This window comes from Carcharodon carcharias, chromosome 14 (assembly GCF_017639515.1).
Source record: "Carcharodon carcharias isolate sCarCar2 chromosome 14, sCarCar2.pri, whole genome shotgun sequence".
NCBI classification, from domain to species: domain Eukaryota; kingdom Metazoa; phylum Chordata; class Chondrichthyes; order Lamniformes; family Lamnidae; genus Carcharodon; species Carcharodon carcharias.
The window spans coordinates 118,139,841-118,166,387 of record NC_054480.1 but is presented as its reverse complement, the minus strand read 5'-3'; the positions used below and the strand labels follow the sequence as shown (position 1 = coordinate 118,166,387).

At 44.9% G+C, this 26,547-nt stretch overlaps 1 protein-coding gene across 1 annotated transcript; it reads right to left on the bottom strand.

Annotated features, from left to right (window-relative positions):
- Positions 1-1,153: 1,153 nt before the first annotated feature.
- ccl25b (chemokine (C-C motif) ligand 25b) lies at positions 1,154-9,857 on the bottom strand. The gene is made up of 5 exons (XM_041203789.1): positions 9,725-9,857; positions 8,625-8,725; positions 5,310-5,433; positions 4,524-4,653; positions 1,154-3,117 (listed from the first exon to the last, which is right to left on the bottom strand). Exons 2-5 carry the CDS (start codon positions 8,686-8,688, stop codon positions 3,112-3,114), a joined length of 324 nt encoding a protein of 107 aa, XP_041059723.1. The 5' UTR covers positions 8,689-8,725; positions 9,725-9,857; the 3' UTR covers positions 1,154-3,111.
- Positions 9,858-26,547: the final 16,690 nt, after the last annotated feature.

Genomic DNA, 26,547 nt, shown 5'->3' with positions numbered 1-26,547 from the left:
TCTCCCTCCCTTTGTCTAGCTCACTGGGCCAAAGGGGTGAGAGGTCTCCTCCCTCCTCCCTAGCTCAGGCTAATGTATTATGCTTTTTATCACCCTTCCTCCCTCTACTCACTCACTCACAGTGAAGCCCAGACATATGTACTCCAATTCAAAATACAAGCAATTAAAAATATGAAACATGGTGGGGGCAATTTTCAGCAGTGTGTTCATGTAGTAACAGTCCTTCTAGCTGGCCAAGATGGGGTCTGGTGTTGAAATGCCATGTTAGCCCATGTTTAACACAAGAAACCATCATGGCAAAAGAGTTGAAACATGCACTAGACTGGCCAGAGGCTCATTAATGGACTGATTGTCACTTAAAATGCCTGCTAGCACCCATAATACATAATGCCCAAGAAATTGCATCAGGATTGTGCCCACTAGTGTAAATTTGTTTTTTGACCTGGATAGTATCCAGTGTAATGCATATACATTCCCCCTAGGAAACATGGGTGTGCGATTGCAGAGGTACCCGGAAGTTCCCATATAGGCCATGCACAGGTTGGATCCTCTTTAAATGCCTGTGTATACAAGGCCACGTAAATAAAGGGGGCCATGCACTTAAATATAAAAAATCATCCACACACCGCAGAAAATATTAAAGGGAATATTGTACACAGTCACGTAGAATTGTCTCTCTTGTCTTCTCTCTACCTAAAAAGCAGATGGTGGAAAGGCCATGGGCAGATAAAAGAACAGAGCTGATTTTCAGAAAAAAAGATATCCTTTAATGCAAGTAGGGGAATAATGTGGGAGTGAGAAGAATTGAGACTGGAGAGAGAGGCAGCAGTAATGCTGAGCTGGTGGGAACTAAACAGTAGTCCAGGGCTGGAGTGAAGAGAGGCAGTGGTAATGTCAGAAGAGGCAAACTGCAATAGTACTGATGAGAGGTAACAGCAATGTAGGGGGACCTGCAGTAATCTAGGCTGGAGAAAGCCATCAGCGGTGGAATATAGACTGAATTTACAATCCCCTTCAGATTACACTTTTAATTAGCTTTGACATGTCAAAAGCTTCATATGCAGGCTCATTTTTGATTTGTCAGGTTTTCTGGGCTGTTAGCAGTTGCTAGTTTCCTAAGTTGGCCTGAATGAAGACTGGAGGTAGCACTGGATACAGTTTGATAAAACAATCAAAATTTATTGAAAAAGAAAAAAATCTTTACCATATACACAATCAGGGTTATTTCAGCAGGTACACTCCACATGAAGCTATGTTAGACAATCAGAATCAATCAATAATTGTAGAATAGAAACTAGACAAGGTGACCATGATTATATGTCACGTGTTACCTACAGGCTAGGGTGCTGGCTCAATTTGCAGCTCATTGCAAGCTGCAGCAGCAAACTTTGGACTGACTCTTGGAACGTGAATGGAAAATCTGAGGCTGTAACTGTTGTTACTGTTGTAATCAAGACGACATTCTCCTCATGAAGCCCTGTTGGACATTAAGGTGGACAACTTCTCCACAATTCATAATACAAGCAATTAAAAATCTGAAATATTGTGTGGATGATTTTCAACAGCGCGTTCAGCACTTAAAATGCCTGCTGGTACCCATTAAAGAGGCTACCTGACTAGCACTTCCCCTAACAGCGACCAGCTACTTAAAGGGATACTCATTAATGCTGTCTCTAAGCTGCGTGGCTGCATAGCAACCTAGAAGTTACCATGCAAGCTGTTCCTTTTAAGTTGCTGCACGATTTTGCGAAGTATTTTAGAAGTACCGTGCACTTAAATGGATAGGCCAAGCATTGCAAAAAAAAAATTCAAGGGGCACTGATATTCATGCTTGTTCCTGGAGCTGTGAAGAAAATCTCTGAAACACATCAGGAGAGTTTTCACTGTCCTCAGGGACACTTTGTCAAAGCTCTGCCAACACTCTAGCAAGATTCATTTTAGAAACCTTTGAAGATTTCGGGTGCAACTCTACCTTAAAGGCGTTGCCTGGAGAAAGGGAGTGTTTGGTCATGGGCATCTTGCTAGGGCCCTTTGGTCTGGATGAGAAATGGGAGGCGTGCATGAGGCCAGGCACAGCAGAACCAGCACCAGCTGCTCCTAGAAGGAAGGACATGAGGGCAAATTGGCGTTCTTCCCCACTGTGGGTACAAGGCAATCCTCCTCAGTTGGGCCTCCTCCATCGAGATCTCTAGTGCCCCACGTGAGAACGAGTGAGCCTTCTCCCTCTGTCCCTGAGCAATCCTGAAACGCATCACTGTGTGCGGAACAGAGCACTCCATGCCTACAGCGGGTGCGAGGAGCCCACGTATACCGCTCCAAGAAAATTGTAGCTGATCAGCATCAGAATGCTAAACCTGCAAGTGTCTGATTCTCACTTCCTGGCAAGTTCAAATGATGGTAATCGGCAAGTCGGATAAAATTGTGAGAAAATCCAGATTTTCAATCAGGTCTCAAAAGTGTCTTATTAGCACAGCCCCCATTTAATGCCTGTTTATTGAGCAAAATAACCCCATGTCTCCATGAAGTTTGTTTGCTGGACCAGATTAGCCCCTGTCTTAATTGGATGGCTGCAGGTGCTGAACAGCCTGTTCCTGGTCCAGGGGGCAAAATGCAAGTTTTGTTTTATCTTTTTGGATGCCAGTACTATCTGGATTTGTGTCTACTACCTTTCTAGCTTGTCAAAAATATTGGGGCTTTTTTTGAGTGAATTGTACAGGTTAACAAGCGAACAAAAATAAAAATAACATTGCACAAAATAAACAACATGCAGCCAAGAGATCAAAGTGGAGATGTTTGCAGTTAAACATAATGATAGCATTGCTGATTTAATAATTATGATTGAAGTGTATAATGGTTCAATGGTAATAGTATGGCTGGTGATGTGGTGTCCTTGTTCCACAACGTCTTTCCTGTATTGTCCTCTTCAGTTGGGTTGGGGGGCATTGGTGATGTCTTAATTATGTTTCAGCTGGTGTAAGTGTTGATTGCTTTCAGTACAGCCATAGACAATCGCTTCAGCTTTTATTCAAAGACAGGTTGTAGAGAAGAAGCAGACTCAGGTTGCGGAGGGTCATGGATCACCTCCCCTCTTCACTGCTGCTCACAGTTTGATTAATGCTGAAAAGTGTAAAGCGAGTGGATGTTCAGACACTTACTGTAACACTTTTTGCTCACAGTGGTGGAGGGAGCAGCAACTCTTACTGGGGCCTACCCCATATGAATAGAACAGTCAGAACAGGAACACAATCCCTATCAGTTTTCATTTTGTTACTAAACTACAATAGAGTGTCAGACTATTGTATTTGCAACAAACTTATAAGAAGGGGTAAAATATGACAGACTGGGTCCTGCAGCACCAAGGGTTAATCCTCACATGGTGCCATGTTAGTTATAAGACAACAATCTCCCTCAGGATTTAGTCTTTACCACTCAGTCTGTTGGAGTTTTGTATTTAATCTATATGCATGAATTATTAATTGCACATGAGGGGAACTGAGTTTGAGGAGATAGTAAGGTTTACAGATTGTGATTAACATAAATGAGTGGTACACTGCAGCTGAAAATTCACAGCCCCTCCAGAGCTCTCCTGCTGTAATTCTACCAGGAATGGACCAGAGATGGTGGAAAATTCAGAGATAGCTGTCCCGCTGTGACCATGGTAATCCCAATCCCAGCACTTCCACAGGAGGTGGAATAAAGTCAAGATACCCCAAGATTCCAGCTTTAGATCATGGATTTTATGAGGCTTAGTATGACACAAAGGCTTTGCCCATCCCTTACAAAGCTGGAGGTGAAAGGAGGGGGCAAGACTGGCATTCCAAATTTCCAGGTATTCCCATGCCTGGCATCATCAGCATGGTAGGTCACTGAAGGAGGCATTTGGTGAATACTTGGGGTCACGGCCTGGATCTCCTGAAAAGAAATCAACTTATTTTCATGTTATAGATCCCTTGTAAAAGCAAGCAAAAATGGAATATTCCTGAACCCCAGCTGACATACAATTCCGCCCCCCCACCCCAACCCCCATCTCCACTGATGGACAGTGCAGCAATCCTTGGATTATCTGATATTTTGGTGCTGGTAAGTGGCCTCGACATTCCCTTTGTGGCATGGACATGCAGTCAAGCTCTGGAAATGAGGTGACATCAGACTGACCCCCAGATACGCCAACTGGTCAGTGCCATAGATGACCAGCAGCGACTTCCTGGTGCTTGAGTCAGAATAGCAACCCCCCCCACTCCGACCGACCCACAAAATTCCCTCACTGCACCTGGATTTCAGCCCTACATTCACTAACAATCTAGGTAGTCACCCAGAGGATTGACCATCTTGATGCTGAATTCCAGAATTCCATGTCCCTAACCACTCCCTAGAATTTCCACTGTTTGAGCAGGATTCCATAGACCATGAGCAGGTCCTGTCACTACATGTCCTCTCTCAGCCTATCTTCCAGAGCCCCACAGTCAGTGAGCTGGATTGACACCACTTGAGCTATCCTGACTCCTGTATACTTTGTCACTTACTTTCTTCCGACGTTTGCAGGGTTTAGAAGCATCCAAGCAACTTTTTCTGCGATTTTTATCGCTTGTGATGTAGTTTTTGACCCAATCCGCTTTTGGATTCACACAAATGGCCCCACGCTTCAACTGTAGGCTGCAGAAATGAAGAAAGATTAAAAGATTGTAACATAGACATACAGCCTGACACTGGGTTGGGAGAGAGGAATCACAGTCTGCCATGGGGGGGAGCTGTGCGGTTCATCGTCTAACATGTGAGCTATAGTGGGGCCTTGAAATGACAAGTGTTTGCAAATATTTTCACTATTTTTCCACAAGAGACTTTTGCAGAAAGAGTCACATTAACACAGGTTTAGGAAAATAAAGGCTAAAGGTGATAAATGTCACACTGCGAGCATGCGAGGAACCGGGCTCTGTTGCACAGTGAGCGCGCGAGGAACTGGGCTCTGTCACACTGAGTGTGTGAAGATCCAGGCTCTGTCACACTGAGTGTGCGAGGAACCGGGCTCTGTCACACTGTGAGTGCGCGAGGAACTGGGCTCTGTCACACTGGGTGTGCGAGGATCCAGGCTCTGTCACACTGAGTGTGCGAGGATCCAGGCTCTGTCGCACTGTGTGTGCGAGGATCCAGGCTCTGTCACACTGAGTGTGCGAGGAACCGGGCTCTATCACACTGAGTGTGTGAAGATCCAGGCTCTGTCACACTGAGTGTGTGAGGATCCAGGCTCTGTCACACTGTGAGGCTGTGAGGAACTGGGCCCTGTCCTGTATGTTTTTCATTTTTGTACTTACACTATTGCATGTAAGTTGCAGCTTCCACCTGTGGTCTGCTCTCGGTATTTGATGATGTGTTTCTCGAGTCTCCTGGGATATTTCACTTGGTAATATTTCAAGCAGCAGTCTAGCAATGAGTTTGCTGTTGAGAGATAAAGGATGTAATCTGGTCACAAAAGAGCAACAGTTCAAAGGTTAATTTGTGCCTCCCTTTACTCTACATTCCCAATGGCAACAAAGCAAGGTAGTTTTTACTTGGCTCTGCTTAAGGTAATTATACCACTTCTTAAAATTTAGTCTACTTCTGCTAATTTGACACGTTTTCCCTTTCTCCTGATGATGATGAGCCTTAGGATGGTTTTCATAGTTGCTCCACCTTCATGGTGCAATTGATATTGGTGATTGGTTACAAAGTGGGAGATTTCAACTGTTCTTTTTGAAATCTCATATTGTCAGTGATCTAAGCACTGTTCAAACCCTAACACTACCCAACACAATAAAATCCATCTTATGCCACAATCAGACTATCTGTATCTTAACCAATGCTTTCAACTTTCTCACAGCCAGACTTCCATTTTGAATTGGTTACAATTGTTGTTTCTTTGAAAAAAAAGAGTCAGGGGTATGAGCCTGCAAGACAAACATGAATCTGTCTCATGGCTGCTTGTAACCGTCAATAAACAAAGGCCAGGATTTTGCCCCTGTCGGGCGGGCTTGACAGTAGGAGGAGGTTTGGGCAGGGGGGGAGGGGGATGTCAGGTGGGAGCGGTCGGAAAGCTGACTGCTGCCCTCGATCGGAGCCGGACTGTGATTTCACACTGGTGGGCCAATTAAGGCCCGCCCAGCGTGAAACACGCACTGTAGCGCTCAGTGCTGCCCTTGTGGGGGTGGTGGAGGAGGGGATGCTGGGGGAGGAGGGCGAGCAGGGAACTTCAGCATGCATGTGAGTGCGTGCTGGAAAAGTCCCCTGAGCCACAGAGCTGCCTCAGGGAGATGAAGATAGAAGAAATCAAAAATAAAGAATGTAAAAATGTTAAAAAAAACATGTCCCCTCTTGTGACTCTGTCGTGAAGTTAAAATTTTTATTTTATTTTTAATTGCTATTGGAAACCTCATCTTGCCCATGGATGAGGTTTTCTAAAAAGTGCAAAGGCCGCTTGGCCTTTTCGCCTGCCCGCCAGCCACAAGGTTGGACGGGCAGGGAAAAATTACATTTAATTGGAACTTTAATGGCCTTAATAGGCCTGTTACTTGTCAGTGGGCGCACTGCCGACTCCCAAGTGCGCCGGCCGACCAAAACATCGCGTGAGTGCGCAACGACGTTGGGACACTCGCCCAACATCATCGCTCGTCATTTTACCCTCGTTCAGGTCAGGCGCGCGCCTGCTGACGAGCTAAAAGTTCTGACTAAAAACTTAGAAACTGGACCAGCTTTGCTGCTGGTGTGGCTACATCAGGCAGCACTTGATCAACTGATTTCAAACAAAACATTTGTTTCAGAGCTGAGTGCACTCTTGCTTGTCGGAGCAACAGCTGGGGAGTTGCTGTTAATGTTGCAAATGCTGTGACAATTGAGTGCATGCTCTAGTTGTGATAAAGAACAGGCGCTACTAATTGCAGAAAGGTTAGGGCACATATATAAAAACCCAGTTTCCACCTGGGTGAGGGAACTGGGTGGAAGGGAAAAGTAGTCTGTACTTACACTGAATTTTATGAAGAAACTTATGTTGAGGACAGACTGGCTCCAGTTTCTTCCTTTGCCTGACGGGTTTCACCCCATTCACAGTTGCACCCAGCACGATGCTGCTGGGATGAGGAGCAGAATCAGCCAGGAATTTTAGTCCCGAGTTCTGTCCAGCCAACTTCGCTCATATGAGGACAACTTAAGACTTGCCTGTGCTATGACATTTTACCTGGTTAACTAGCTTGTCCACACATGCTGCCTAGGCTCACACAGGAACAATTGTGAGGTATTGAAAGGCTGCTGGCACAAGGTACTATATTGTAGCACGCATCAGCCAAAGCTTTTCGGGACTAAATAGGTTTGGCAATTCTTCAGGAATTTATCTCTGCGAGCAACTCAGGCGAAAAATTATAGGGACATTTTAAAGATTATGATGTTGTTCTTTTACATTTTTAATGAACACTGCCGTTTATCAGTTATAAAAATGTTGGCAATGGAAGGAAAAAGGATGTTTGACCGGACAAGGCGGCTGGGCGCAAGAGAACATGCAATGATACCCTCCAAGAATAGGTCCAACCAGAGCTGGCAACCTGAGAGAAGAAAATTGCAAATGAAGTGTTTCTTTTTTAAAAGCAGTATCATTGAGCCATTTGCAGCTAAGCATAAATTTCATATTTCCTTAACCTTGACCACAGGATTGTGAACTGAGGTGGGGAACACATTAAGACCAATTTAGGTCAGGAGCCAGGCAGTTGTAACCATCAACAGAACCCACAACAGAGCCCGGTCAGCAACAGCTAGAGAACAGCAGCGGCAAACTTCCAAGGCCTGAAGGTCAAGCTGTGAAAGACAGCCAGAAGAATTTAGTGACTTAAAATGGCCTTGGCTCTTTGAGATCCGAGGACATGTGCAGGTCCCAGCACCACTAGCTTCATGAGGCGCACTTCTATTTAAGGTCACCACAGTGAAACACGAGGGCTGGAAAGGGCCTAGTCCTGCCAAATTTACCTGCCAACACCGGACATGAGCGTGTCCAATGCTAACGTAGGAGGGTGTCCCAAGAAATCCTGGGCCAGGGCAGTGGTACCGAACCCTGACACAAACCACAACAACTTGTTCGCTGAGATAAAAGCAGAAAATGCTGGAAAAACTCAGCAGATCTGGCAGCATCTGTGGAAAGAGAAACAGGGTTAACCTTTTGAGTCTGTATGACTCCCCACCAGAGCTGAAGAAACCCGAAACGTTAACTATGTTTCTCTCTCCACAGATGCTGCCAGACCTGCTGAGCTTTTCCAGCATTTCCTCTTTTTATTTTAGACTTCCAGCATCTGTAGTATTTTGATTTTCTTCACTGGGAACTCAGAAACCCCCCAGGGTCAATAAAGGGAAATATTTACTCCCCTATTGGTTATTACAGGAAGGTGAAATATCAGACTCCTAAGCACTGCCCTTAACTGCAGAATTCAACAAGTCTCTTTCTCTCCACTGACATTTCAGCAGTCCTAGTGGAAATCCATAGCCTCGTGTGTGAGGCTAATGCTCCACACACACAACAGTTGTCAGCTCCCTCACAGCACAAGTGTAAAAACAGTATCCTTCTCACATTCTCACCGAAGAGGGGATCTTGCAGTTCGCATGTGCGCACTCACCTTGTGAAGTGCTCAGGCAGAAGCAGGCCGCCATCATGGCTAAGGTGAGTAGCTGGAACCTCATTCTTCTCCCCGAGTGTGAATCCCCAGAGGATGAGCCTCTAGATGGAGAAAGACAATGCTCAGGTTCCCACGGCAGACAAGATCAGCCCCGGAAACTCCACATCTATTATCACTTCTTTTGCTGTCCTGCTGTGGTATGCTTCACAGCCCTGCAACTGCCTAATGAACACTTCCCTCTTACTACTGCATGAAGGAGTCTGTATCTCTCAGCTGCATTATTAAGACCCTATAGTAGAGTTTTTCCACTAGGGGCCCCTGGACCCCAAGGGTTCCACACAATTTTCAGGTCACTTGAAAATTGAACCAATTTTTTCAATATTTCATTATATATTTTATTTAGTGAAAAATAATCAGTCATTCAATAGTGTTTTACTTTTTTTCATTTTTGTTTTATAATATATATGCGGTGGCAGGGGAGGAGGGGCTGGGATTCCACAGAAATTCACGATATAGGGTTCTTTAAGCAAGAAAGGTCAAACACCACAGCCCTCTGGTCATTTGTTGGGGGGTGTGGAGGATGCTGATGGACTTATTGTTCTTCCACTCAGTTTGTGTCGCCCACTGACATTATCACCACCTGTTCCTCCTGTCAATGTGAGCATCATTGCTTTGTAATGAAAGCCCGGGCACAGCCTGCAGGGGATAGGGACCAAGGAGCTGAAAACTCTGACCTCCCTTTCCTCTCCTGAGATAACCATGGAGCTAACTGTTCAAAGGTGACTGGGTTGGATACTTGGCTAAACTCTTCTCCCAAGCTGTGTCAAGAGTGATACAGTGGTCATCACCCTCAAAGCTTAAACAGCATGGAATGGCATCAGCTGAGGAAAAGGGCTTATTTTGATATAGAGATATTAAATCAACAGAGCATCTCAGAGGGAATAGAGCAGAACGTGTCACACACGTGAGGAGCGTGTGTAACATTAAAAACATAGACCATTTGAACAGTTTCCTATTAAATCAACTGACACATTGCTCACAATTGTGAAAACTTTTCTATTCCCCTCCACAAATGAAGTAACATGAAAAGCTTTACTTACCTTGCACTGTGGTCTCTTCTTTCTCACACGTTCAATGACCACGCGTGAGACACATTTGGAAACAAGAAACATTCCTTTTATAAATCTTGCTGGCCCCTCCCCTGCAGCACTCCGAGAATCAACTGACAGGGATTTATCAGCTGACACTCCTTTCTGTACTGTGGGTTTTATTGCACAGCTTGCTACAGAATGAAGATTTTTACCAAGCTTGAGATTCCCAAACAATGCGGCGTTGCAAAGCAGCCAAGTGATGCTTGGTTCAGTAACTGCACATGCTCAAGTGTGCACAGCAGGTAAATCTGATAGGTAACCAGATACACCAGAAAACAGATCCTATCCCATTTATCAAACAGACACCTGCTTAATTATTTGGTAACTTGCTACTTAATGCATCTAACCTTGGACTAAACTGCCTAACTCTTCCCCCACCTTATTAATCTACCCAGAACCTACTCCAGCCCCTGGTCATCTAAACCTGAGCTACTCGTTTTGCATGGGTGACATTGCTCCTCATGTGAAAGTACATTACTATAGGTGTTCCAGCTTTCTGTGCTCATGTGTGCATCAGGTTTTACTGCCTGGAGTCCAGGCTGAACCTTGCTCAGTCTTTGTAGGTGCTAAAAGTGAAAACAGCAAGCTGCATTGAATTGCACCATATTTGTGCTGATAGAAAATAAGTTGCTCCTTTCAATAGCATGAAGAGCTGTTTGCACCAGAACTTTGCGGTTCAGTCCATTGATCACTGTCTTGTTTCTCCTCAGTGCACCAGCACACTCTATACCCTCTGTAACAGCTGTACACTAGCCCTTCACAATGACCTCTGGTTTGCCTCCCCTAACAGCACAACCCTAAGACCCTTCCCTCCAGGGCTATATTACAATATCTCTCACTTTGCCTGTCTCATGTGACTTCACACAAATTCCACAGCTGCATCCCCAATCTGAAACATCTTATACTCCACAAGAAGCGAGCCATAGAGCTCATGGAGAGGGTTTTTTTTCCATAGGAGATGGTGAAGTCAGGCACCAGGTTAATGATTGAGCATCTACACGCTCATCTTTATTTTTCGTTCAAATTGAAATCATATCAGAAAGGGTTGGCTCATTTGCTGCTGGATTTTCTATTGGATAGTGGCTGTTGGCATGGTCATGAGAGAGTAAAGAGGGCTGATGTATTTTCAAGTCCTCGGCTTGACAGTGGCATTGGCTGTCCTTTAATTTGAGTATGACGTCTACTCAGGCTCACGAGTTTCAACCATGGGTCTTCATGTTACTGAACAAGCTGCTTCTTGACCCATAGATCTTTGGGCACTTGGGGCAGGATGTCCCATGGTGTAGTGGGATCCAGAGTGCAGGATTTTCTTCCTTTTCTCCCCTTCTCTGCTGGTGCTCTGGCTCATCATTAAGATGCTGTGACTCAAAGCGTGTTACAGCTTGATGAACAAGTTGTGACCATCCTGAATGATTGGTAGCGAGCTATTCCCAGTCATTAATGTCAATGCTGCCACAGCTGAAGAAGAGCTTAGGAGTGTCTCTGAAGCATTTTCTTTGTCCTGCCCTGGAACGACGGCCATCTGAGAGTTGAGGAAACTGGATCTGATGGGGGAGATGCTTTTCAGTCATCTGGACATAGTGTCCAGTCCATCAAAATTGTTTTGCAGGAGTTTTGCCTGAATTCTTATGGAGCTGGCATTAAGAAGGACACTAGCATTAGTCCGTTGGTCCTCCCATTGAATCCGGAGGATGTGGCAGAGGCATTCCTGATGGAATTTCTCTAGCGCTGTAGGCTAGGTACTAGATTAAAGGAATGGTCACTATTTCAAGCTGGGGAAGAAAGAATTGAGGCAATAGTGTCAAAGGTAGTCATGTCATGTGTTTTTGCTCTGCCCAAAGGAAGGTCCTTGGCTCATTATCTGCTGATGCCTCATTCTCAGTGGTGGTTTGTCATTGGCTTCCACTCCCAGGGACAGGGCGAGGAGGCGGGTCCCATGTTTACCTCAGCCAGAGCAGGAATCGAACCACACACTAGCCATCTAGCCAACTGAGCTAACCAGCCCCCTATCAAAAACAGACTGTGTTAAAATGGTACAGAAGTGCTCTGCTGACCCTTGCGCATCAATCACTGAGGAGTCCACTCTGAAAGTTGTGATCCTCTCCTTTATCCCCTTCTGCACATCTTTAATCAGGCTGTTGTGTTCTGCAATGTCATATGTTATAGCCAGAATCTATTCTCTGCCACCTGGACACAAACATGGGAAAAACCAGATTGACTAGAAGAAACCTTTGCACTATACTTATCAATCTCTCTCGTTCTTATAGCGGATGTAGATGTATAGCAATAACCATAATTGTACCTTCAGGTGGTTAAGGCAGATAATTGTGTTAGGAATAACAGAGTGCATTAATGTGTTTGTATTTGTAAATCAGCCATTGTCATTATATGTTCCATGGTCTATTCTGGGTGAGCACAGTCACACACTGGAGAGGTTTTAATTTTTCATTTGTTGGGTGAGGTTTGCCTATTAGCATTGCAGAAGGACAATGCCGAGAATCTTCTGCTTTGGCTCTTTCACGAAGTGCGTTTAATTTCTGCATTTCATTTGCAAAAACACACAACGTCAGCCGTGACTGGAAGTTGTTCAAACTGGTTTTGAAGTAAACCTGTTTCATTTGTAGCTCATTTGTTGCATTGCTATGGATAGTTTGTGTAGTTCCTAGGGCGATATCATTAAAAGATTCTAATTGTCTTCAGATAAAAGGAAGGAAAGGAGTTGCATTTCTATAGCACTTTTCACAACCTCACCATGCCCCAAAACACTTTACAGCCAATGAGGTACTTTTGAAATATAGTCACTCAAGTAAAGTAGAAAAATGCAGATCATCTGTTTTAGTGATAAAAACAAAAAAACTGCGGATGCTGGAAATCCAAAACAAAAACAAAAACAGAATTACCTGGAAAAACTCAGCAGGTCTGGCAGCATCGGCGGAGAAGAAAAGAGTTGACGTTTCGAGTCCTCATGACCCTTCGACAGAACTTGAGTTCGAACTCAAGTTCTGTCGAAGGGTCATGAGGACTCGAAACGTCAACTCTTTTCTTCTCCGCCGATGCTGCCAGACCTGCTGAGTTTTTCCAGGTAATTCTGTTTTTGTTTTTGATCTGTTTTAGTGATGCTGCTTGAGAGATAAATATTGGATAAAACATCAGGAGAACTCCTCTACTCTTCCTTCAATACTACCATGGGATCTTTTACTCCTATCTGATAGGGAAGATTGGTTTAACATCCCATATGAAAAATAGACTGTGATGCATGTAGTCAAAACAAGGAATGATTTTTAGAATGTATCCAAAATCGTTTTTTTACTTCTGTATGTTTCTAGTTCAATAGGGAAACAAATACTGCCTGATAGTTCTGGGAAATGAATGAAGGGAGACAAAGGTATTTTGTGAGATTGGAGCATAGTTGGACAACATCGGTCATAACACAGTCAGCTAACAGGAAAACAGGTGGAAGTCTTCAAATATGAGATGGATGTATGTATCTAGTCATAGCCCCAAAGGGTCATAGGCGTCTCTCTCCATCAGAAAGAGACATTTTGGCTGTTCATAGCTTGAGGGGCACACTATTACTTACAAGGAGGAATAAAGGGCTGCATCATAGTTCCATGGATTTATGGAGATTAAAATGAAAAGAGAACTTGAAAGGGACACTAACATTGCCCAAAAGGAACAAAGAAGTAGTGAGGAAGTGAACAAAAAATCAAAATTGCTAAAAAGGAATAAGAAAAAGAACTAGGGCTAGGAGATGATTTGAAATATTAAATGCTTTTACAAGCGCATTATGAGTAAAGGGATAGAACTGCTCGGGGGATTCTAGTTATGGTGAATAACAATATGGAGGAGTGATTAAATAAATATTGCACGTTGATCTCTGGGAAATAATGGTTGAATTAAGAATCTTAGATGTACTAGAGGAGGATGTAAAAATATTGTTAGAGAGAACTGGATAAAAATAAAGAAAAAAAATTAGAGGAGATTTCCTGAGCTCCCAATTGCTGAAATAGGCTGCTCCTGCCTGGGCCCAGAAACATTAATAATTCCTATCCCAGGCTTTAATGTGACATACACTTGCTCCCAGCCTTGCAATGATTTTAAAATTTTTGGATTAAAATTCCTCCATGTTCACCCTGTTCCTATCTCTTTAACATCTTCCAGGCTACAATCTTCCAATATCTCCGTTGCTCCAATTCTAGATTCTTGTGCATCCCTGATTTTTTTCACTCCACCATTGGTGCCTGTGCCTTCAGCTGTCTAGGTTATAACCTCAGGAATTCCCTCCCTAAACTTTTCCACCTCTCTAGCCCTCACTCATCCTTAGGACGATACTTAAAATCTACCTCTATGACAAAACCTAGCAAAATATGTCCTTTTGTGGCTGAGTGTCAAATTTTGTTTGATGATGCGCTTTTAAGCACCTTAGGACACTTTGCAACTGAAGGCATTTTTAAATTGAAGTTGTTGTTGTGGAGCAACCTCATCTAGACATTTTCTCACCAAGAGGAAAGTCCTGGGAAGCCCTTTCTTCTGACTGTTATATTTGAGGGAATGCAAGCACTAGTAGATTAAATCATAAAAAGGCCAATGATATTGGGTTTTGTTAATAATGGTAAAAAGTCCAAGAGAAAGAAGTAATGATAAATTGTACAAAACTTTGGCTAGGGCCTACTCTGAGCAATGTATGTAGTTTTAGGAACTCAATTAGAGAAAGGAAATTAAAGCCATTGAGAAAATTTAGCATACCTTCACCAGGCTGGTGCCTGACATCGGAATCCATAGTCACGAGGCGGAAATTGGAACATCAGTAATTGGGGTAAAAAAGATCTGGGGTGGAATCGTCCATGTCCGCTGGCGTCGGGTGCCATTGCGGGTGTGAGCAGACAATATGGCAGGAAGGACAAAAATTGGTTTCACGCCATCATGAAATACGTTTGCAACCATTCGCTCCTCCCATCAATGGCGGACCACATTACCCACCACCAGAAGTCGGGAACTTCATTGTAATACATCTATATATCATTATAAGTCCAGCTTGCTGGAATCGTCCCCCTGCGCTGCATCATCATCCCATCATGTTTCACAATGGTATATATAAGGCGGGCTGCACTTCGAGGGGAATTTGGAGGTGAGTGCACAGTAACATTGCACTGCAATAGCGAGGGTCACCTGTTGGAGCTCAAGGTTGAAGTGCCACGCATTCAAGCGAGGGCACAGGCAAGTCGCCTTTTTCCCGGCTGGCTGATAGTGCAGTTCTGCAGCAAGGGCTGCACTGTGGTTGGGGCGAGTTGTGGCGGGGTGGGGGGGGGGGGGGGGGTGGGTGGCGGTCAAAGGCTGAACTCGGTTGATGGTAATGCACAAGCACGTGGGAGAGTGTGGGAGGAGCAAAGTGGCCACACATTAGGGAAACCTTGTATAATGTGACCATTCCTCTGCTGCTGAGACAGTTCAGATGCAGCCACATTGCCATGCTTGGAGTTGGGCCTCTAGCTTCTCTGTCCGTTCAAGCAGCGCAGGGGCCTGTAAGTGCCACCAAATGCTCCAGAGCTTTTCACCCCTTGGTGACTGCAAACTAGTGAGCGTTTTAGTGGACTGCAGAGCAAATGGACGATTGGACACATTGTATAATCTCCTTGCTAAAGCTGTCCATGGAGCAGTCACTAGTGGAGGTGATCATAGCCCCTTGCAATGTCAACATTCAGGTTTGTACCAGTCTCCCCCATGGTTCAAGCTAACAGTGCAGCCTTGCAGTGCGGGTTAGGAGAATGCCTGTGCCTGAGCTGAGAGCACAGCACGCAGTCCAATGGGCAAAGCTGCCACCAATCGGTTGGGTGGAGTGAGTGAGGTTTCAGGCAGCCATGCAGCGCACAAAAGTCTGGCGATCCAAGTGGTGGCCAGCTCTCTCCGGGATGCATTAAGGTGCATTCAGATTTAACCAAGAGAGGTTCTTAGAACACCCAAGCTAACCCACACATCTCAATCTTTCATCTTGCAGAAGGAGCACATCAGGAACATGGAACTTGGTGACCTAGCTGTATGCCTCATGGCTTACAGAGAGCAAAGACGAAGAAGAGACCAAGGAGGCACGTGGCTGGGCAGAGCAGGGAGCAGCACCCTCGGGAAGAAGGGGTGGCTGGGGCTCCTGCACACGCCACTGAAGAGCCACAGCAAGCCGTTGCTGGTCAGTGCCTAGCTAGACCCAGGGTCTAAAGACAGCGCTTGTCATTTCTGCAGGTGACTGAGAACCAGTGTCACTGAAGATTGTGCGTGTCTAGGGAACTGGTTGGTCACATTTGCCACCTGCTACAGGATTTGGTGTCACGGGGACATTGAGGGCATCCACTGCCCGTGGCTGTGAAAGTGACTGTGGTGCTCAATTTTTACACCAGTGACTCATTCCAGGGTTCCACAGGTGACCTCTGTGGGATATCACAAGCCTCCAAATGCATCCATGAGGTCACGGATGCCATCTTCACGAAGTCACACAACTTTATGCATTTCACCTGGGACCAGGACAGCCAGGAAGCAAGAGCTCTGGGATTTGCCCAGATCTCGGGTTTCCCACAGGTGCAGGGCACCGTTGACTGCACTCATGTGGCGCTCAGACCTCCGTGGCAACAAGCGGTCAACTGTGTCAACTGCAAGGGCAATCGTGCAGGTCTGCTCACGGTTCTCAGGGAGCGTCCATGACTCTTATATTCTCAGTCGGTCTCAGATCCCTGAAGTCTTCCAGGGTCTACAGAGGCTGCAGGGATGGCTCCTCAGAGACAAGGGTTACCCGCAGAGGATGTGGCTGATGACACCTGTGCAGCAGCCTTAAAGTGAGGTAGAGAGAAGGCACAACGAGGTTCGTGCTACAACTAGCACCTTGGTGGAGCAGACCATCAGGATGTTGAAGGTGAGGTTCCGATGCCTGGACCAGTCTGGTGGAGCCCTGCAATATAGTCCACAGAGGGTGGCTCGCACCGTCGTCTCCTGTTGCGCCCTTTACAACCTGGCACTGCAACAGGGAGAGGAGCTGGCTGAGGAGGAGATGGAGGAGCTGGACGTCTTCTCCAGTGAAGAGAACGTTGACCGGAATGAGGGTGAGGAGGCCCTCGAAGGCAAGGATGAAGGCCATGAGGCCATTGCACTGGCCAGACGAAGCAGGGGTACTCAGCAGGCCATCATAGCTGCTTAATTTCTGGAGGATAATGATGACGACATGCAGTGAGGAAACACCATAGATCCTCACATTGCATCTGTGAATGTTTGACTCCAGTCTGGCTGACAGCAGCACACAATCCCTCCGTGATAATGTTCCTGTCATGGAGATGCAGCGGAGGCCCTAAAAGTCACTAGATTCCAGGAGGATAATGATAATATGCAGTGAGGACACTCCATAGATCTTCACATAGCCTTTGTGAATGTCTGACTTCTACATGGCTGAGGGCAGCTCACTTGTGCTCCATAATCAGGGTCATATCATGCAGACGCAGCCATGAAACTTTAAATGCACCTGATCCTTTGTCAGCCTTCAGCATCTGACCCCTTCAGGAGCACAGAGTCACTGGTCATAGATGCTGAAGAGATGGGGCCTGAGCCCCAACCAAAATGTGCTGAAAGCACACAGAGAGAATGATGAAACTCTGTGATGCCCACCCACAACATTCTGGCAGCAATGACAAGCACCACTGAGGTGCAGGCATCAGTAATGTTTCCAAGGAGTGTGAAGCTGCTCCATCACTTTGGTCTGAAGGTTACACACTGGACAGGGAAGACCTTGATACACATCCTTGGAAGGCTGAGACCTTGAGGGGCCCCGGCCTGCTTTTGGGGTCCTGCTGCGTGGCAGTGGCACCCTCTTTGTCCTGTGGAGCTGGAACCGCTGAGGTCACAGGAAGAGGGGATTCAAATGGGCCGGCCAACCCCGAAAGGGTGAATGGCACCAGGGTGTGCACCTACTGATCCTCCTCCCTATGGGTGCCCAAGGGCCGCTGGCTGACTCCTTGAGGAGAGGGGAAAGCTAGAGAGAGACTCAGCTGCCCCACACCCCTCTTACTTTGACAGTTGGAGGCCAACTATGGCATCAGTGATGGAGTTCAGCCCTCGGAGCAGTGCACGACCTATGTCCTGGACCAAGGTCTCCATGGCAGCCACCATCCTATCAGTGTTGACCTCGGTGCATTGAAATGCTGGCACTATCACCTCTGAATGAAAGCAGACGCACTCCTTCATTGTGCCTTGCAATCTGAGGAATGCAGCAGACATCCCTTGCTGATGTTCCCGAGCTTGCCTTTGCAGCTCCAGTAACTGAGGTATGATCAAGTCCAGAGGCTCCTCATCTGACTCAGACTCAGCAGATTTCTGGCCTCCAGCAGTCATCAGGTGCCAGACACCTAGGAATTTCCTGCCGCTGTTTGCTGTGAATCAGACAGTACGATGTGTTCACTAGATTGTGACCCCGAGGCTATTCTAGAACACGGCCCCACCGAGGTCTGTGTTTCTGCGCTGGTGGAGTGTGTGGGTGAGTGCTGTGACAGTTCTTCAATTGGGGTTTCAGCGGATTTCTCTTCCGAAGTGTCTTTGAGGCTTGATTTGAAGAGTTGGGTCATGGACTCCCTCGGCTGTTTCCCAGATATGCCTGCGAAAGCAAGGAAAGGTAATTCATGCAGTTGCCTGTGAAACAGGACACATCATTCACAGCATGTTTGTCTGATAGATGTTCAACTGCTGGATCCTCACTTGGACTTGGTTGAGCACCGCTGACCTCACCGTCAGCACAGGAACAGTCCAGATCTTTGCCGGCCAGCTGTATGACTCTATTTTCAAAGTCTGTTTGAACCTTGATATCAGGTATTCCTCCGCCAGTCTGTGACCCCTCCCTCTTGTTGTATGCCAGCTTGTCCTGCATGAATACAGATGTGGAGAGTGTAAGCAGGATGCCTGCCTGGCCAGATAATAAGGATGCCTGTCATGTGTGGGTGGTGAGTGGTGCCATGAATGGGATGAGGACAATGACGCTATGTGTGAGAGAGTGAATGGTGATGTCCCTTGAATTGGCAGTGAATGAGATCCCTGTGGATGTGTGAGGGGTTTGTGAATGTGAGTTGAGAGTGATGAGAAGAGTGACTTACCCTGGCGGACCGGAGGAGATCATTCATCCTCTTTCGACATTGGGTGGCTGCCCTCTTTTGCATGGTGTTGGCACTGACCACTGCTGCCACCAGCTCCCAAGCCGGATTGTTGTTGTTGCTGCCCCTCCTGTGGCCAGAGCAGGGGCTACAGTGTATCACAGCGGGCTTCCACGGTGTCCAAAAGGCATTCCAGGGACGCGTCACTGAATCAGGGGTCTGCAGTCTTCTTGCCTTTTGAGGCCATGTCTCCTGTGCAGTAGTCCTGGGCTGAAAGCACTGAGAGGTGTGTGCACGGCTGCACTTTAAATATGGCGTCCAGCGTGAGGAAGCAATGACATTCTTTTTCCCACCTGCTACCACACTTAGTACAAATCTGGGACGATTCCACCCCTTGGGATTCTTTATAGATTGAACAGGGGAACACCACTTTTTCTAGTTGGAGAGTAGTAACAAAGAATGAAAGAAAAGTGAATAAATATATGAAGTAGAGGAAGGTATGGGGGAAGAGCAAGGCAGTGCAATTTGTTTTGGATTATTCTATCAAAATCATAATGGGCTGAATGGGCTGAGCCATAGAGGTCTATGGTTCTGTGATCCTTTTCAAAAAACTTTAAATTGTAAATGAATATCTTCACTGTCACATGATAGAAACTCCAACTCTAAAGTTCAATATGACAACACAAACAAAAGATTAAATGGTGGAAAACATATTATCAGAGAAGGACCCATACCTCAGAAGTAAAAAGAAAGATTTTAACACATTGCACCATCGCCTCATGATGAGAGATCCCATTTCAAAGGCAACAGTTCAGCCTCTAATAAACTGTGCACCCCTATCGGAATCAGAGACCCTCATCTAGAGGTGAAAGGACAGCGTCTAAGACATTACTCAGTGCCAGGGTTGAAGCACTTTACTTGAGCTCCAAATACAGCTTAAAAGTTAGAAGCCATCCTGGGTCACTGCCTAAGACCCAAGGCACAGACGGTTGAGTCTTCAGAGATTCAATGAAGCTTATAAAGTAAATATAAGGATGAGAAATAACCTGAAGCTCAACTAATTGTTGCTGAGCTAGTCCTTTATCTGTTGCTGTGGGAAAAACAACCAAACTTCATGCAGCACCTGCAGTACTATTAGAACATTATGTTCTAACGGTTGTCCGTTTACATGGGAAATGGGCAAGTTCAGATCACCACACACTCGCTTCATTAGGAACATAGGAACAGGAGTAAGTCATTCAATACTTCGGCCAGCTCCAGCATATCATGGATGATCTACATCCTAAATATATCCATTGCCTTGCCTCCTTAATACCCTTAATTCCTTTAATATCCTTAATTCCTTTAATATCCTTAATATCCTTGATCTCAAATTTAAAATTATTAATTCAGGTATGTACTGCTTCTATGGGAGAGATTTCCACACCTCTACTGTCCTTCAAGTGAAGAAGTGTTTCCTAACTTCTTTCCTGAACATTATGATTCTGATTTTAAGGAGACATCCCCTCGTCTTCAGCCCCCTCACTCTACCCTATCAATTCCTTTTGAAATCTTAAAACCTCTCTTAGCCACCTATATTCCAAGAAATAGAAACCTAGTTTATGTAATGTCTCCTTATAATTTAACCCTTGGAGCCCTGGTAGCATTTTGGTGAACCTGTACTGCATTCCTTTCAAGGTCATTAATCCTTTACAATGTGTAGTGGACAGTATTCCAAATGTATTCTAACCATGGCTGCTCTGTATAGTGGTAGCAAAACCCCTTACCCTTTAAGTTCTAGCCCTCTCGATCTAAGAGATAACATCGTATTAGCCTTTTTGATTTTTTTTGTGCCCAACCATAACATTTCAATAATTGGTTTGCATGGAACCTTAAATCTCTTTAGAACTCAACTGTTCTGAGTTTTTCACCAGTCTGTCTGCCACCGTTTACCCCAATCGTTTAATCTATTCATGTGATTTTGTAATTTTATACTCCTCTCTTCACTGCTTGCTATGATGCCAAGCTTTGTGTCAATGGCAAACTTGGATATACAGCTCTCTATTGTGTTAGCTAAGTCACTAATAAATATAATGAATAGCTGAGACCCCAGCACACATATCACTAATTAATTTCTTCCAATTTGAGTACATTGCCATTACGTAGCCTATTTCCTATCAACTGCTGCCTCGCCAATCTCCGAACCAGGTCAATAATTTTCCTTCCATTCCATGAATTTAATTTTAGTTAGCAGTATCTTAGGTGAGACATTACTGAATGCTTTAAGGAAGTCCATATAAACCACACCTATAGATACTCCCCTGCCTACTACTTTGGTGGTAAGGACTAAAAAAGGTGCAGATAGTGGCATAAAGGTAAAAAAGCAGAAGCTTTCACATTATTATCACATTCTGCTTTCTTACCTTTATGTCACTATCAGCACCTTTTTTTAGCCCTTACCACCACCATTAACACTCCCTTTGTCCTTTTTTCATGCCATTTTTGTCTCTCTTCTTTGCCCCCATCCAGCTTCACCTGCTCCAACCCCCTTAAACAGTATAAATTTCATCCCATTTCTACTTCTCTTTAGCTCTGAAGAAGGGTCATGTGGACTCAAAACATTACACTGTTTCTCTCCCCACAGGTGCTGTCAGACCTGCTGGGTTTTTCCAGCATTTTCTGTTTTTGCAACACAAAGGACTAGGAGACGAGACATCTGCACCAGCCAGTTCTGAACAAAGGCAGAGCTATTGCGACTCCATGTTTCCAACATTTTGCTAATGGTTCCATAATTACCTCCTCAAAATACAGTGGGTTTTAATGAAGGTCCTTAAAGTACATCATTAGATGAATGGCTCAACCTGAAACCACCCTGCCACATGACTGAGACTTGAGCTGTTTGACTTGCTTTAATTATACAGCTTTTGAATTCTGTCTTCAGTTGCCATTTAACATTAGAAGAGAAAGCCAGACTCCAGGCTAGCAAACCTGCCTCTGACCTCCATCTGTCTCAAAGTCAGATCTCCAGAAAGAATCCTGTATTTCACCTATAGAATGAACTAATTCCCAGAATGCAAGAATACTGTGCTGCATCTTCAACTGTGGTCTTGGGACAAAGACCAGGAATCCTGCCTGACAAAGCCACCTGAAATAATCTTCATTGGGCATTAACTTACTGGATTCTACTCCCATGAATTAATGGAAATAGCTTTTTGATTTTTTAAAGGAACTCACAATTTGTAGTTGCCATTTCAACACACCACCCTGCTCTCATGCCCACATGTCTGTCCTTGGCCTGCTGTAATGTTCCAGTGAAGCTCAACGCAAACTGGAGGAACAGCACCTCATCTTCCAACTGGGTACTTTACAGCCTTCCGGACTGAATATTGAGTTCAACAACTTTAGATCATGAACTCTCTCCTCCTTCCCCACCCCCTTTTCGATCCCCCCTTTTCCAATAATTTATATAAATTTTTCTTTTCCCACCTACTTCCATTATTTTTAAATGTATTTCCATCCATTGTTTTATCTTTACCTTTTAGCCTATTTCAATCCCTTCCCCCCACCCCACCCCCACTAGGGCTATCTGTCCCTTGCTCGTCCTGCTTTCCACCCTTAATGTCCCCATTAGCACTTTTCTTAGTTAATATTACCACTGTCAACACCTCTTTGTCCTTTTGTCTATGACATCTTTGGCTGTCTCCACCTATCACTGGCCCTCTAACCAGCTCTACCTGTCCTACCCCCCACCACCCCCCCTCCCTTAAACCAGCTTATATTTCACCTCTTTTCTATTTTTCCTTAGTTCTGATGAAGAGTCATTCGGACTTAAAACATTAACTGTATCCCGCTCCGCAGATGCTGTCAGACCTGCTGAATTTTTCCAGGTATTCTTGTTTTTGTTCTAGATTTCCAGCATCTGCAGTATTTTGCTTTTATCACAATTTGTAACTTCTTCTCCTCTCATTCTCTGCCTTTCTACCCTAAATGCTCGTGAGTGTGGATGTGGGTTGTGATCCATCCCTCAGGTTTTGAGTGTGTTAATAAACCCTAGTTTTGTTTCACCTTAAAGAATTTGCAGTGGGGTTATTTTTAACATTGGACCTCATAAACCGGTGTTTGGGAAACACACTTCAACAAGGGAAAGGATACTAAGGGGAGCAAATTAAATTAGAAATTAAAACTATTGTTGTCAAGGGCAAAAGTGGGGAACAGTATTAGTAATTCAATTGACCTCACCCTCATGTCCGGAACATTGTAGACTCAGCTATCTTTCTCATAATAGATGTTAGACTAACCAGCCATTATTTCCTGGCTCCTCTCTCTCATCTTTCTTAAACAATAAAGTTACATGTGAAATTTACCAATCAATTTAATATGCCCAAGCAGAAACCATCAGGTCCTGGGTGTTTGTCAATTTTTGTTGCCATTAATTTTTCTAATTACTGTAAAGGGGTAAGTGGTGGATAAACGGAGAGATTGGGCAAACACATGTAAAACATCCCTTAATTTAGTACACAGAGTTTGACCTACTTTGCCTGCTTCCAGAATGAGTTGCTTTAGGATGAAAGTTCAAACCCCTCAATGCCAGGCCCACTGCCTCCTTCAATGGTGACAGAGTGGACAAAGAAATGCATTGTTGAGTTATGGGTATGTATCTGCTGCATTTGAGAAATGCAGGAGTGCAGCTAGTGAGAAATGACACAGGCAGAATAGTGCGTCTCATACCTGCACATTAAACCAAGGAAGAGGGTCTGCTTTTTTGCAACCAATCATCCTTCTCCAATCCCCTCTCAGCTAACCTTTTGATAACTTTTTAGACCGCCATCTTTCCATAAACTCTTCTGGACCTTTAAGACAAAAAGAAACTTACATTGTTATAATATCTTTATAACCTCAGGATGTCCTAAAGAGCTTTGCAGCCAATTAATTGCTTTTAGTATTACAGTCACTGGTAATGTAAGAAACGGGGCAGTCGATTTGTGCACAGAAAGTCCACAAACAATTAAATAAAGGACCAGATGTACTTTACATGTTGATTCAGGGGTAAATATTGGCCAGGACACCAGGAAACAAAGCCCCCTGTACTTGTTTTAATTTGGCTTCTCTGTCAGCAGTTTAGCGAAGAAGATTGTTTACTGGGAACTCCCCCAGGAGTGAGCAGTCAGTGTCTGTCAGCAGCTACTCATGTTACTTACTTGGATTGTCAAAAGCTTGGCTGCCAGTCAAGCCCACTAATATTTGACTTTTTGATGAAGACTGAATGTTTTCACCACCTAAAATAAGACAAAACAGCTTTTAACCACTCAGCACTGAGGTGATTGATAAGTGCTCCCACAGCACCCCAATCCCTCCTCTGCTGAATTCTCATGCTCCACATACACTGCTGTCACTCTTGCTGCTTTTTCAGTGACTCTACCTCAATTTAGTACTCTGCAGCACCCTCCCTCACAAAGGGATTGCCAATGTCTCATGCCAACAACAAAAAGGAGACACAAGGATTTAGACTGGAGAAAAACCTACAGGGCTAAACAATTCACCAGAATTGCCGAAACAGCCCAGGGTTAGATTTATGCTAAACATGTTACAGGATGTAACAGAATATTCTGTTCACAGGCATTTACTGATCATTTACAGGGAAACGAGTTTTGACAGGACTGTACTCACACCCTTTGAAATAGCAGCTTTTCAGGAAAATTCTGCAGTTTTATGAGAAATGTTGGGAACTAACCAAATGCCAAATCCAATAGCGAAACATTTTGTTCAAATCAATAAAGAACCGCTTAATTTTCATTGAACCCTGCCAACAGTTTTTCAGCTGATTCAGAAGCTGCAATTCCAGTCCAGCATCTCTTATTCCCGGAATCTGTCCAGGTTGACAATGTAGATGGGGGGTTTTATTATACTCTGATGATTTATTCTAATTCTCACTCCTAGCAGCTTCCTTTTATAAGAACTTTTAAATGTTCCTTGCTATCGTAAAATAAGAATATGGCCAGCATTAAGAAATTAGTGGGGAGAACTTTGAATGCCACAGCTTTTTTGAGCAGTGTGTGTTGGAGCTCACTGTTAAGGTTCCAAAGCCTCTTGCGGTGCCTTGGTCAGTTCAGTCAATATCCATGCCTTTCAAAAATAGTCACTGGGGTAAATAGTGTTGCTATTGAATCTCCGCCAAAGTATGCAATGGAATGGAATAAATCCCATGGCAGTTCCTGGCGAATCCATTTGAGATATAAATGTGGATTAGGGATTATGCACAGTAGATCACATACCATGCTAGAATTATAGCACTTGAATAAATGGAGTTGTTTTATAAAGAAGAGAGGAAATGACTTTTTTGAACACAACACATAGAAGGTACAGCACAGAAACAGGCCATTTGGCACAATGGGTCCTTACTGTTAGAAGTGTTTAAAATTATGAAAGGGTCGGACAGAATAGATTGAAACCAATAGCTTCCAATGATTGAGTGGCATGAGGCAAAAAGGCATAGAGGAGTCTCCACACTGGGTGATGGAGTTCTTGGTCTCAAAGGGACCCTGATATGCCAACTAAGTAAAAACTACCAGCCATCTAAAGTACAGAGGAGAACCCAACCCAAGGAGGGAAACCAGCCAAGCTCATGGCTCTGAATTTAAAAATATTTTAGAGCAGCCAGTTTAGTAAGGAGTTGCCTGGAGAACAGTCAGGATGGCAATCCCGATACTGGACCTCCCACCCCACCTCAATCCAGCCAATAATGCCACATGTTGAAAAATGTGCTCCTAGCAGCAAACCTGCCAATCCCATTCTAATGAGGTTACCTTCAACTGACCCCACAGGCAGGGTTACTGGTAATCCCAGCATAAATGTCAAAATCATTTCTCATGCAATTTTGGCCTTGTAGCACAGGAGCAGCAAGAACATGTTTACATGTTTTCAAATGTTCATTGCCTTCTCCCTCCTCTCCCAAAGCCCCAATTCACAAAGGCATTTACTCCATTCAGACCCAGCTAGCAGAGTTACTGCACTCCTTCCAACTCTGTGTTTGGGTTTTAAAATGTAATCCTATTAATTGTACTAATGGGCTTGCCACAGTCATGTGACCTCTGCCATTAGGGAATGTCTGGGGGCAGTTCAATAAGGACCACTGACTGAGAAGACACTTATGAAACACTGCGGTCCTTAAACTTGAAACATGGGGAGGAATCATCCCAGGTTTGCGCATTTTACCCGCCGACCGCGATGGTGGGTTTTCACGCTGTATCATTCCCAAACCCAACGCATTCCAGGAAACATGTCGTTTCCATGGCGAGCGGGCAGGCTCTCATTCGCCCACCATGCCATCAACTCCCCACTTCAGCACAGTGTGCGCCACATTTAAAGTCCAGCGACATGTACACATCTCAGTGCTTCGAGCCCACGACTGCTGCAAGGAAGATTTCCATGAAAGGCAGAAAGACTGCAGCCCCCAGGTTTAGCGATGCATCATTGGAATGCCATTTGGATGCCATGGAAGCCAACTGTGATGTCCCCTAACCCTGCTCTGGTCGCAAGACAGGCAGCGGCATCACCAATCCAGCATGACAGGTGGTGGCAGTGGCGGTCAGTGCCAATGCCCTGCAAAAGGGGACAGCCACCCAGTGCCACTGCAGGATGAATGGTGTCATCTGTTCTGCCAGGGTAACTCACTCTTCTCAT

What these genes read in the sequence shown, in the direction of transcription:
- ccl25b (XM_041203789.1), bottom strand. Translation starts at nt 8,688, where the DNA reads ATGAGGTTCCAGCTACTCACCTTAGCCATGATGGCGGCCTGCTTCTGC. An exon ending in CTGCCTGAGCACTTCACAAG is followed by an intron (nt 5,434 to 8,624) that starts GTGAGTGCGCAC and finishes ATCTCTCAACAG; the next exon opens with CAAACTCATTGCTAGACTGC. An exon ending in TGCAACTTACATGCAATAGT is followed by an intron (nt 4,654 to 5,309) that starts GTAAGTACAAAA and finishes TCATTTCTGCAG; the next exon opens with CCTACAGTTGAAGCGTGGGG.